This window comes from Parus major, chromosome 24 (genome assembly GCF_001522545.3).
Source record: "Parus major isolate Abel chromosome 24, Parus_major1.1, whole genome shotgun sequence".
NCBI lineage: Eukaryota > Metazoa > Chordata > Aves > Passeriformes > Paridae > Parus > Parus major.
In genome coordinates this window covers 3,049,135-3,061,020 of record NC_031792.1, presented here as the reverse complement: position 1 = coordinate 3,061,020, position 11,886 = coordinate 3,049,135, and the positions used below count along the sequence as shown (strand labels likewise).

The following is an 11,886-nucleotide window of genomic DNA, read 5'->3' as shown; positions in this document are numbered from 1 at the left end:
TCCCTCCCTCCCTCCCATAGAATTTATTATATTTATTTCTCCCATACCCTGCACTGAAGCACAGATTTACCAAGATAAGCAAATCTGAACTCTGTTAATCAGAATTAACCCATCCTCCAGCACACCCACGAGGAGCCCTTTGCTCCCCACACCTCGATGAAGCCCAGAATTTGTGAAATTCCCTTTCCCAACCCCTTTTCCATCCTCCCCTCCCATCCCAGCGGCTCCAAGCGCTGCTGCCAGTTCACAGAGCTGGAGAGGGTTTGGTGGGAGTAACTTATTAGGGAGCATTAATAAAACTTGTTACCCTAATTGAAGGAAAAGCTTGAATAAACCTCAAGGCTTGAGGCATTAATGGATGGCAGCAGAGGAGGATACAGGCTTCCTGTCCTTTTAGGACTGGATGGAAACAACCTCCCAACCACGACAGCTAAATTAGAGAAGATGGCTTTCCATAATTTCTCCAAACAATCACTTAATGGGAGAGGTATAATTCCACGAAATAGGTGAATGGAGTACTGATCCATTTTATGGAACCATCAATAAACTAAACCTTGCCTGCTTTTAAGATTAAACTGTGGGGGAAAAAAAAGGAAAAAAAAAAAAAAGAAAAAAAAAAGCCCCCAAAAAAGAAAAAGCCTACAGGCAGAGAAGGGAGAAAAAAGAGTATTTATCTTTACACAGAAAATTTGTGTGCTAGTAAAGTGCAGGCAGTGACAGGAATTTCAATTATTTAATCAAAAAGAAAATGAAAGTGGCTTTAAGTGTTGTGATTTGAGCCAGTGAAATCTAATGTGGGCTCACATTGAATATGAGGAAAATGGGAAGAAAATTAAAGCTGCTCCTACTTAAATCATGTGGTTACAAATGGTAAATTAGTTTCTCGATGTTTTCATTTAAGTGTTTAAGTGGAAGGTTTTATTCTTAATGTAGTGTTGTGACACAGAATAAAAACCATATCTGTCTCTATGGCTTTTTTTTCCTTCCCCCCTCCGTGCTGCTGCCTTAGAAGGCAAAAGGGGAAAAAGCTGCAGCAGTGTTCGACTGCTTTTGTGAAAATTGGGAGGCAATATGCTTTCACCACAGGCTCATTAAGGTAATAGATGAATAATGTCTATTAAAAATGCACTAGGCTAAATGAATTTAATGTGTGTTGGGAGTGAAATTGCGCTTGCTGGAGGATACAAACTGGAAAATTTTCTTTTTTTTTGTGTGTGCTGGAGTTATTTGGGGGCCTCCAGGACTGATCTTGGTTTGGTAGAAATGTAACACACACAGCTTTTATTTGGGAGTGGGAGAGAAAGAGGCACAAACTCCTAAAATCCTAAAATCCCTCAAGATTTTGGAGAATATTTTCTAGGATTCGTTGACTCCCGTGTTCCTGGCTGTTTTCCTGCCTCCAAGCTTAGCTTTGACTTGCAGGTTTAATTTCCCACCTTATTTTCTAATAACCATTGGCAAACTCTTTTGCCTGAAGGCCAAGTCTGGGTCCCCCCAAAACTCAAAACAAAACAAAATTTTGGCAGAAAACCCTTTTTGTTTTTTGCTTTGTTGAATGTGGTGATCAAATTGAACTGAGCATCTCCAACATCAACTTGGAAGAGCAGAAAACACATTTATGGATTAGGAGCCTCATTATTAAAGATGCCAGATGGATGGGACATCAACCAAAACCTAAAATTCCCAAATTTCCTCCCATCAGTAAGAAATCAGCAGGTTTTGAGGTCTGTGGGGTTTTCTATCACTCTTCTCCAGTTCTAAAAGGAAATTCCAGATTCACTGCAGAGATTTTTGGGGATTTCCAGCCTTCTATCCTGCCACTTCCATCAGGAATATTTGGGGAAATGCACATTTGAGGATGCTAATTGTCCAATTAATTTGACTGAGATTGGCTCCTGGAAAGAGGGGATTTGGGGAGGGACGTACAAGCACAACTTTTTTATCTTTTTAAGCAGGAAATAATATTAAAATCAAATATCAAGAATAGCTGGGCTGAAGGAAAAAACAAAAAAGGGTTGGAAAAATCATGTCAATATTAAATTATTAATTTTTTAGGAGGTACCCACCTGCATCACTCCTTGTTTTAAACCACATTTTAACATTTCCCTTCAAAATTAACGTTGACCAAAGTGAGGAAATCTTTTGAACATTAACCACCATCCCCTCACTTCGAATACCTCACCCTTGGCAATGGACAAAATGCCATTTCAGAATGCAATTTCCACTTTTAAAGCATTATTTGAAGATGCATTTGTGAGATGCTGACTCGATTCTCTCTCTCTCTCTCTTTTTTTTTTTCCCCTTTTCCCCCCCAGACCTGTCATCCACTTCTGGAGTGCTTAAAATAAAGTGCACAGATACAGAGGAAGCTGAAAGAGTCAAGAAGCCACATAATACAAAAATGTTTCGAGTAAAGTGTGTTACTCAGATCTTTCTAAAGTACATTTCTGCCTTTATTCTGAAGGCCACGGCACAGCCAACTCTGCCTAATGCAAGTAATGGAACCAATCTCTCCCTTTGATCATCAAAAAGGTGATTTTTTTTTTTTTTTTTCTATTTTATTTTATTTTGTTTTGCAATCTGTTTGGGGCAAACATGAAAGAAAACAAGGTTTAATTATCCTGCAATAAAGGGTGATTCCTTTTTGCGAGGAGTTTTGTCCCTGTGCACGTGACACGGGAACAGCTCGTGCGCAGGAAAGGTGATGTAGAAATTTGTGTGCTTAAACTGGGTGGAAAAACCAAGCCAAGTGCACTGAGGCTTGTCTTAAGTGATTTATAAAATCCACTTTCCACTAGAATTGACCTTTTAACTGCAGGCTGAATGGTGGTTACAAAAGCTGAGTGCAGGGTTTGTGAATAACCGCAGATTTTCAAGGCAAACGCTCCAAACATAACCTCAGAAACGAGAGCTGTGCAGAGATCTGGAGCTAAATGTGCTCATTCCCCAATTTATAAACACTCCTTTCCTCTCTACATCCATTGTGACGAATCAAATATAATTTAAAGGCTTAGAAAATTGTGGTTTTTTTATTGCACAGGTTGGGTGCTTTCTGTTTTGACACAGAGCTGGGGTTGGGAGGAGTTGTGGGTCAGGCTGGATGCTCAGAACAGCTCCCTCTGACCTTGGAGTGCAGCTTCTCATTTTTGAGGCTTCAGAAGGAGACAAAAGTGGAATCAAAAAGGGCTCAGAGTGTTTGTGTGGTTTAGGTTTGTGTGCTCCAGTGGGTTTTATGGAAGTTACTCCTCACTTCCTCCAGATTGGGGATTATTTATTCCGAGGGTTTCTCTGAGTGGGAAAAGCACGTGAGGTTTTCCACGGAGCTGCAAGTGTGGCACACTTCAGAGCGTGGCCAACAATCAGAGAGAAGCCACAGAGAACAGGAGGAAAACAATGGGAATAAAATAAAGGTTGGATGGACAAGAAAGGGAAGAGGAGGATTATCCCGCCCCAGAGGTTAAAAGCAAGGATGTACACGGCTCATACAGAAATTAGGGAAACATGGGAGGTCCTGAGGCATCAGCACAAAAAAAGAGGGAATCAAAAGGTGGAGTTGTGCAGCTGATTGTTCCACAGCTGGAATGAAAGCCAACCACGGAGCATTAATGTGCTAAAGGCAACAACAAAGCGGGAGCACGGCAGCAGGGATGGATTTTTTCGAGAGCAGAGGATTAGCCCAGATCCCAAAGTACAGATGGTCCTGGGTGGAATAATCACCTCTGCCCCGAGGGAGCCAGCAGGGCCCAAGGGTTGGGTGCACGAGCAGGAATTGATAGGGAACCAAATAAAGAGAATTATTGAAAGCAGGTCCCAGGGAAAGTTCTGAGCCTCCCTCCCAATATCTGATTGATTTGGGAGAGAAAGGAAAATAAAGAGAGAGAGAGAAAAGGAAGAAAAGGAAGGAAAGGAAGGAAAAGAAGGAAAAGAAGGAAAGGAAGGAAAGGAAGGAAAGAAGGAAGGAAAGGAAGGAAAGGAAGGAAAGGAAGGAAAAGAAGGAAAAGAAGGAAACGAAGGAAACGAAGGAAAAGAAGGAAAAGAAGGAAAAGAAGGAAAAGAAGGAAAAGAAGGAAAGGAAGGAAAGGAAGGAAAAGAATCTTGCTGGGTTTTGGAAGTGCCCAGATCTCTCTGCTGATAACAACTACTAGATAATTAAAAAGGTCCCAATTTATAAGTGTCACTTTTAAGGGAAGTGTTTCAATCAAACCTGTCAATGTTACGGCTTTTGTTCTCTGCCTTGAGAAAATGCTGAGGGTTATCAGATAATGAGGGAAATTTTCAGCACAGAGATAAAATTCTGGATTTGGGAATGAAATTGTTGAGCCCAGCCATGGATAGTTGAGTTTGGGAGCTGTGGTAGAAGCTACAGTCTTTTTACACTTTCAATTTGTATCCCTTTTTATCCCCGAGATTCCTGCAGTCCTTGGTGGGATAGAAGCCTCAAAAGTGCCTTCCTGTCTCAAAACCTTCTCCCATCAGCAGCACTTCCATCCCCCTGTGCCTTTCCCTGGCACTTTAGCCCTGGAATTACTGTGCTTTTCTGGGCAGGTTCAGCCATTCTGTCCAAATTACAGTGCTGGCTTTTACCCTGAGTGTTTATTGTCTGGGGATAAATCCAGGCTGATTTCCCCTCTAGTTCTCACTCTGGCATTTCTCCTTCTCAGCACAGCTGAAGGGCAGTGCCAGGCTGAGGAATGACAGGGTTTTGAGGCAGCAGAAGCCAAGGGTTGAATTAGGAGCCTTGGAAAACTTGGATGGATCTTCCCCACCACCAAATCCCAGTTAGGAGGCAAACTCCTCCTTGAAGCTTCATTTCCCCTCTCTCAGCCCTGAGACAACATCAAACCCATCTTGTGAGTCCTCCTTGAGCTGCTGCCAGGGCAGAGCAGAGGCCTTCCAGTGTAAATATTCCCAGAATCACCGAATATCCCGAGCTGGAAGGGACCCACCAGGAGTTCAGCTCCCGTTTCCCTCTGGCAGTGCTGAAATTCCAGCCGAGTTCCCAGTTCAATCCCAAGCTGGTGCTCCAGGGGTTCCCAGTTTATCTCAGCTGAGCTGATAACACCCCTCATCACCAACACATCCATCCCTCCCCTGCATTTTCCACAGGTGAGTCTGAGCGTGCAGAGCTGTGGAGAAAAGGCAGATTGAGGCAAAGGCAGGCAGGATGGAGATGGGGAGAGGGGCTGGAGCGAGCCAGGAGTGCTTTTCCCTCTCCCCAGCAGCAGAGGCACTCGGGAATGGGAAGTGGCTGAGCCTGAAGCATCATGCAAGGAACATTCTCCATTAAGCCAAGCTTTGTGTTCAAAAGCCCTCTCTCGGTGTTACGTGTGTGGCTACTCAGCCTGGGCTCTTCAGCCCTCTCTGCTGCAGCCAGGCTCCCATTTGGAGCCTATCAAGGCTGTCTGTTTTTAATTTAACCCTTCCTTTTGGAGTGGATTGGGCTTGAAAGGCATGAAAAGGCCGGGCTCCCGAGCTACCTTACCTCTTCAAGAGCCACGGCAAGGTAAGTGCCTGTATTTTTAAACCACACCAAATTTATCCCTAATGCAGCACACTGAAATAAAGCATCAATGTGCTGGCCTTTGAAATGACCCCCGAGGTTTTAAGTCAAATACATTTCTGTTTTCCTGGGCAAAGTTCTCCCTGTGATACCTTCAAATGATCTTAAGTGTGTGAGTGAAGATGGCTGGTATTTATCTAAGCAAAGCACGTGTGTTATTAAATCAGAAACAGGGAGTGCATCGCTTCCAGAAAGTTTATAAACCTCTTAGAGCCTGTAAAAGTAATTTTTATTTTATTGAGGGAGCAAGAGACAAGCTCCACAGCAGTGGTTAGATAAAAATCATGGGGTTTGAGTTGTTTGAGGTGCCAGCCTGAGATTTACAGAGTCCCCCGAGGTGTTCAGGGGAGAATGGAACAGGGACAATTCTGGTCCTCCCCTCTGGTTCCTCCCAAATGGGGAGGGAAACACCCAGGGAGTGAAACAGCCCAAGCTGCAGCTTCTCCCTGCCTTTCCCTGATCCTGATCCCTCTGCTTTTCCCTCCTGGATGTGCCCTCAGCCCTGCAGGAGCTCAGCTTCTGCCCAGCTTTGGGGCAGTTTCTGCTGTGGGAGCTCCACAGGGTCTGTTCTCCCCGAGTTTGGCAGCAGAAGGGATGGGGCATGTAGGGAAACACCTCTGTTTGTGTCCCTGTGTCTGTCCAGCCTGGAAAAGGGCTAATCCATGATCCAGGGGGTGATCCTGGGTGTGTTTGGGGGTCCCTGGATGAAATCCACACTGCTGGGTCCCCATCACCTCAGGGATCTGCAGAAGGAGGAAAAATGGGGAAAAATAGGTAAAAGGGGTAAAGTGGCCCAGTCACACCTGGCACCTCATTTCTGTCACAAAGAGCTGGGAAATGTTAATATTTTTTTTAAAAAAAAATCCCTGGATGTGAAGGCTGCAGTGGAAATCCCCCTTTCCTGGGGTTGCTGTCCTGTCCCATCTCCACAGATGAGTTTGTCCCCTCTGCTTCTCTCCCCAAAACAGCAGCAGGGACGGGCTGCCGTGCCTGAAGTGCCACTGCACAATTTGGGGATGAGTTTTGCTGCAAATTAACACCAGGACATGGCCCCTTTCCTGCTCTGCTTCGTTTCTCTGTGCCCTAAATAAAGAGGAGTTGCAGAAATCAGCCCTCTCAGCGTTGTTGCCCGAGTCCTGAAGCTGAGACCCGGCTGCAGTGACAGGGCTTTAATCTTTCAGCTCTGCTTTAAATACCCAAATTTACCCCCCCAAGTGCCGGGTGAAGCAATCCCAGCTGATGAAATGGCCCCTCAAGCAGCTTACACACTCCTCATTTACAGGGGGGCATTAGCCCCGTTTCATCACCCTTAATTCATCCACTCATTCGCTCCACCTCGGAAAGTTGTCAGCCCGTCGGGTTTTTAAATCCTTCAACCAAAAACTCGGAATGGTCATTTCAGGAGGGGCCACTGCAGCAGAATTACTGCGTTTATCAATTTATTATTTTTATCTAGTTGTTTCTTTATTTATCTATTTTTTTTTTCTAGGGGGGGGGGGGAAGAGAAAGGAGAATTGAGTTTTTCCTCCAGTCCTGGGGGGCTCCTCCTGCTTTCCTGCATCAAGGTTGCTGATCCATCCTCTGCAGGCAAAGATCTGTGTGTTTAAATATATATACATATTTTAAAAAGATTTAAAAAAATACATCTTCCGTATGAGAACAGAAATACAAATAACGCATAAAACACAGGCAGAAACGCACATATATTTAATACACTTAAATAAACGCCGCTGAGGTGTGCGAGCGCACCACGGAGGAAAACAAAGTGTGGGTGTGGCTGTGACGGGGCACAAAACGCTCCCGTGAGGTTTCCAAGTGGCACCGGGAGCTCTCCCACCTCCCTCTCCCGAATTTTGGCAGCTGCTGGAGGATCCAGCCCAGTCCCCGGCCCGCGGCTGTGCCCGGAGCTGGCGGGGCAGAGCCGGCACCGCTGCAGAAGTCGCGCTCATTAAAAGCCGGCGCTTGCCGTTTCTATTCTTTTAGAGCTTTCTCCTCATCTATTTACCATTTACCAGCTCATCCATATGGAAGGCATGGCTTGCACTTCCCTGAGAACTGTACTTTTAGGACTAATTGATTCGGGTAATTAATTTGTTCTACCTGCTGGATCAGATGGAACCGCTGTCCGTGTGCCCAAGGATTAGCACTTGTCTTTCTAACATCTTTCTTAATTATCTAATAGCATGGGTTGTGCGAATTCTGCCTCTATTAGAACACTTTTACTATTAACGGTAGTGATTGGAATTGTGATGACAACTCGATTTCAACAAATTAGAGCTTAAAATCAGGAGATGAAGGAGAAGCGCCTTCTTTTAATTTCCCTGAGTTTAACATCAATAATTAGAGCAATTTTCCGAGATGCGAACCGAAATTATCTCGGCTATGATGTGGTGTATCACCCTCATTTGAGCAAATTGACTCCGGGGAAATGAATGGTGCAGATTAGAGGGGTGAGGGAAAAAAAATAAAAAGACAAACAGAGGAAAGACCCAAAAATAAGTGTTGGCACAACAGAGAGCGGGGAAGGGATGGGAACAAAACCGTGGTGGGATGAGAGATGAGAGGAAAGGGAGAAGCTGCGTGAGCGGGGACAGGTTGGGAGCGGAGCGTGGGGAAGAACCGATGGTTTCTTTCCCCCCAAGTTTTGGGGTTTTTTGTTGTTTTTTTTTTAAAGGGAAAAAAGAGATTCCCCCCGTGTTTGGGAAAACGCCCCGAGCGCCGCTGTCGGAGCGGGGTGAGCTGGCTGGTGCGGTGAGGCTGCGGAGCGGCTCCTCGCCCCCTCCTCGCCCCCGGGGTGGTTTGGGTGGCCCGGCAGGCCCGTCCCCCCCCCGCTCGCCATTGGCTCAGCGCGTTTCCCCCTTCCCAGCGAGCCTCAAAGGCGCTCAGCGCCCCGAGCATCCCCGACCCGCCCGCCTCGCCTCCCCCGGCTCCGCCGCCTTCATTCTGCCTGGGGGATTAACTTTTTAAAATTAGTATCGCTGTTTATTTTGACTGCGGGTTTGGTTGTTTTGTTTTTGGTTTTTTTTTTATTTATTTCTTTTCATCGTTATTTTCATTTCTTCCCTGCCGGCCCGGGGGTGCAGCCGGCCGCCCCCTCTCTCTGCTCCCGCAGCTCGGAGCGGCTCCGTCCCTTCCCCGCCGCCCGAGGGGGACCGAGCCGCGATGAACCTCAACTTCACGGCTCCCGTGCACCCGGTCTCCACGGGCAGGCCCACCTCCTTCTTCATCGAGGACATCCTGCTGCACAAGCCCAAACCCCTGCGGGAGGTGCCCCCCGAGCACTTTCCGGGCTCCTTGGCCTCCCGAGTGCCCCTCTTGGACTATGGGTACCCCCTGATGCCCACCCCGACCCTGCTGGCGCCTCATCCGCACCCCGCCCTGCACAAGCCGGAGCATCACCACCACCAGCCCTATTTCCTCACCACCTCGGGTAAGCCAGAGGCACCTGCCGGGTTTGGGGCGTCCAGGTGGGGACTCGGGTGGGGAGAAGAGTGAAAGAGCCGCTCTGGGGCGGCCAGGAATCTTTCTACATCCCTCGCCACCACCCTGGATGCACCCCCCGGGGCAGGAGCCGCTCTCCTCGGGGCAGCCCCTTCGTTAGCGAATGCCCGAAACCTTGAGGGTTTCCCTTTGCTTTTAATTTTTTTTTAATGGCTTTTATTTTGGGACCGATAACCTCGCTTTTCCCTCGCGTTATCCAAGCGAGGTTTGCTTTTCCAGCTCCAGCAGCGCCGCTGGGGCTGTGCCGCTCCTCTCCCGCATCCCGGGGCTCTGCCCGTCCCCGGGCCCGTTCCTTGCTCTGCAAGCAGAAAACCTCCAAAGTTTCCCAAGCCGCTTGTCAGAGGGGCCGTGCAGGATCGCTTCCCCCTTCCCAGCCTTTTCCAGCGCTCCCCCCATTTTTTCCGTGCCCATTTCGTTGTGGTTTCGTCGCCGGGAGGGTTCAGTGTCCGCTCCAGCCTCGGGTCCCCTGCGGTGGCAGCGCAGCCCGGGCTCCCTTCACCTTCCCCGGGCGGGGTCGGTGGGGGCGAAGCGCTTGGAAAATCCCCCCGTTTTCAGCACAACAAAACCCCCAAACCGATCAATCGACCTCAAAAACGAAATAAACGAAAAAATGACAAAAAATTAAAAGAGGCGGAGGGAGACCCCACCCCGAGGAAAAAGTCGGACATTCCTGGGGGTTTGCCCCGGTTCCGGCTCCCTGCCCGACCGCAGCGCGGGTCTCCGCCGTGTGTCCCCCCAGGAATGCCGGTGCCGGCGCTTTTCCAGCACCACGCTCACGCCGAGCTGCCCGGGAAGCACTGCCGCCGCCGCAAGGCCCGCACCGTCTTCTCCGACTCGCAGCTCTCCGGCCTGGAGAAGAGGTTTGAGATCCAGCGGTACCTCTCCACACCCGAGCGGGTGGAGCTGGCCACGGCCCTCAGCCTCTCCGAAACGCAGGTACGGGGAGCGGGGACGGGGTCTGGCAGCTGTCCCCACCCCTCATCCCATCCGGCATCCCCGCATCCCGAGGAGCATCCCCGCATCCCATCCTTTCAGCATCCCTGCATCCCCTCCAGCATCCTCCATATCCCATCCCCTCTGAATCCCCACATCCCCTCCGCTCAGCATCCCCTGGACCACTTCCAGCATCCTCACATCCCATTCAGCATCCTCACATCCCATTCAGCATCCTCACATGCCCTCCAGCATCCCCACATCCATCACATCCAGCATCCTTCTCCCTTGAATTTTTATCACCTTTTTCCCTCTCCTCCTTTTTTTCAATCTTTCTCCCATTTCCCCTTCTCTCTCCAGGTGAAAACTTGGTTCCAGAACCGCCGCATGAAGCACAAAAAGCAGCTGCGGAAGACGCAGGACGACCCGAAGCAGGCGGGAGGAGAGGAGAGCCGGGAGCAGAGCTCCCCCGAGCCCGAGCTGCCCGAGCCGGCCGGCGCCGAGCCCCGCAAGGCTCCCCCCGGTCCCTTCCTGCTGCAGGACCCCGAGGACGAGGTGGACATCCTGGAGGAGGGGGACATCTGCCCCCACCGCCTCTAGGACAGCCGGGGCTCTCCTGCCTCTCCTTGGCCCCGCGGGTCTCCCCCGCTCCCCGCCTTGGGAGCGGCTCGGGAGGGAAGGGGGGCACGGCTCGGGAAGGGGGGCACGGCTCGGGAAGGGGGGCACGGCTCGGGAAAGGGGTGTGGATGCGGGAGGAGCCCCCTCCCCTCCCCGGGGCGAAGGTGGCGATGTCCCCGAGAGGGCCGGGACCCCGCGGTGCCCCCCAGCATCACCCCAAGGCTCGGAAATCCGGGGCGGGGGCAGTAAAACGAGCCGGGTTTGCTTTAGGTTCCCCCTTCCCTCCGAAGAGTCGGACTTTTCCTCTTTCCCCGAACTTTCCTCGGGTGTAAAATAAATGTATACTCGTGGCAGCATGTTGTGGTTCCTGGGAGCGGCAGGCAGGGCGAATTTCACCCTTTATTCCCCCAATCCCTAAATCCTCGCCGCTCTTCCCACGCTCTCCGTCTCCATCCCCAGCGAGGGAGGTCGGGCAGAGCTTCCAAGACATGCATAAATACAAGGAATTGTAAGAAAAGCCCACCGAAAAAAAACAGGTAAGGCAAAAATTCCGATTCATTTCATTCCGCTATGGGAAAGGGAAGGGGGAGCATCACCAATAACTCGATCTGAGCAAACTGAGCTCCCAGACAGCAAAAAAAAAGGGATTTTCTACAGCTTGGAGAAGTGTCGGCAGCCTGATTCCTGCCCGGCTTCCAGGTGTGGATCCCGGATAATTCCCTTTTCCTCTGAAATAACCCCGGAGCGGCTCCCGCGTTTGGCTCCTGTTCCCCCGCCTGCATCTCCCCCTGTCCCTGCAGCCCCGGCCGTGCTCGCTTTGCCTTTCCCTCCCTGCCGGGGAAATGGGGTTCATTTCCAGCTAAATCCCGACTTTTATAATTTAGTTTTGGTTTGGCTTGAGTTTGCTGGCTGGGAAATGCGCCGGCAGCGCGGCGGAGGCTCAGCATCTCCGGGGAGATGTTGGGATCGGGAATTTCCCCTGGAAAAGGCTGGAGCTGGCTCAGATATTCCCTGCAGCATCAACACGGCGGCGTGGCGGGGTCTCCTTAGGTTATTTAAATTATTTCCTTATTTTTTTTGGTTTTTATCTGGAATTTCATTTGGTTGTCCGGCGTTCTTAGCACTTTCAGGGCATTTTGGATTACGGGACATGTGGTTTTGTGAAGGGAAAACGTTTAATTTTCTTGTTTAATATATAAAATATAGATGATTGAAATGTGTATGTTTGCTTCCTTTTTTTGTGAGTCTCTCTGTTTTTTTTTACGTGTAAAATA

At 49.4% G+C, this 11,886-nt stretch overlaps 1 protein-coding gene across 1 annotated transcript; it reads left to right on the top strand.

The window, feature by feature from the left end:
* Nucleotides 1-8,670: 8,670 nt before the first annotated feature.
* On the top strand, nucleotides 8,671-10,626 carry BSX (brain specific homeobox). Its single transcript, XM_015649631.2, has 3 exons — nucleotides 8,671-8,990; nucleotides 9,801-9,997; nucleotides 10,355-10,626. The coding sequence occupies exons 1-3, from the start codon at nucleotides 8,723-8,725 to the stop codon at nucleotides 10,592-10,594; spliced, it is 705 nt and encodes a 234-aa protein (XP_015505117.1). The 5' UTR covers nucleotides 8,671-8,722; the 3' UTR covers nucleotides 10,595-10,626.
* The last annotated feature ends 1,260 nt before the right edge of the window (nucleotides 10,627-11,886 follow it).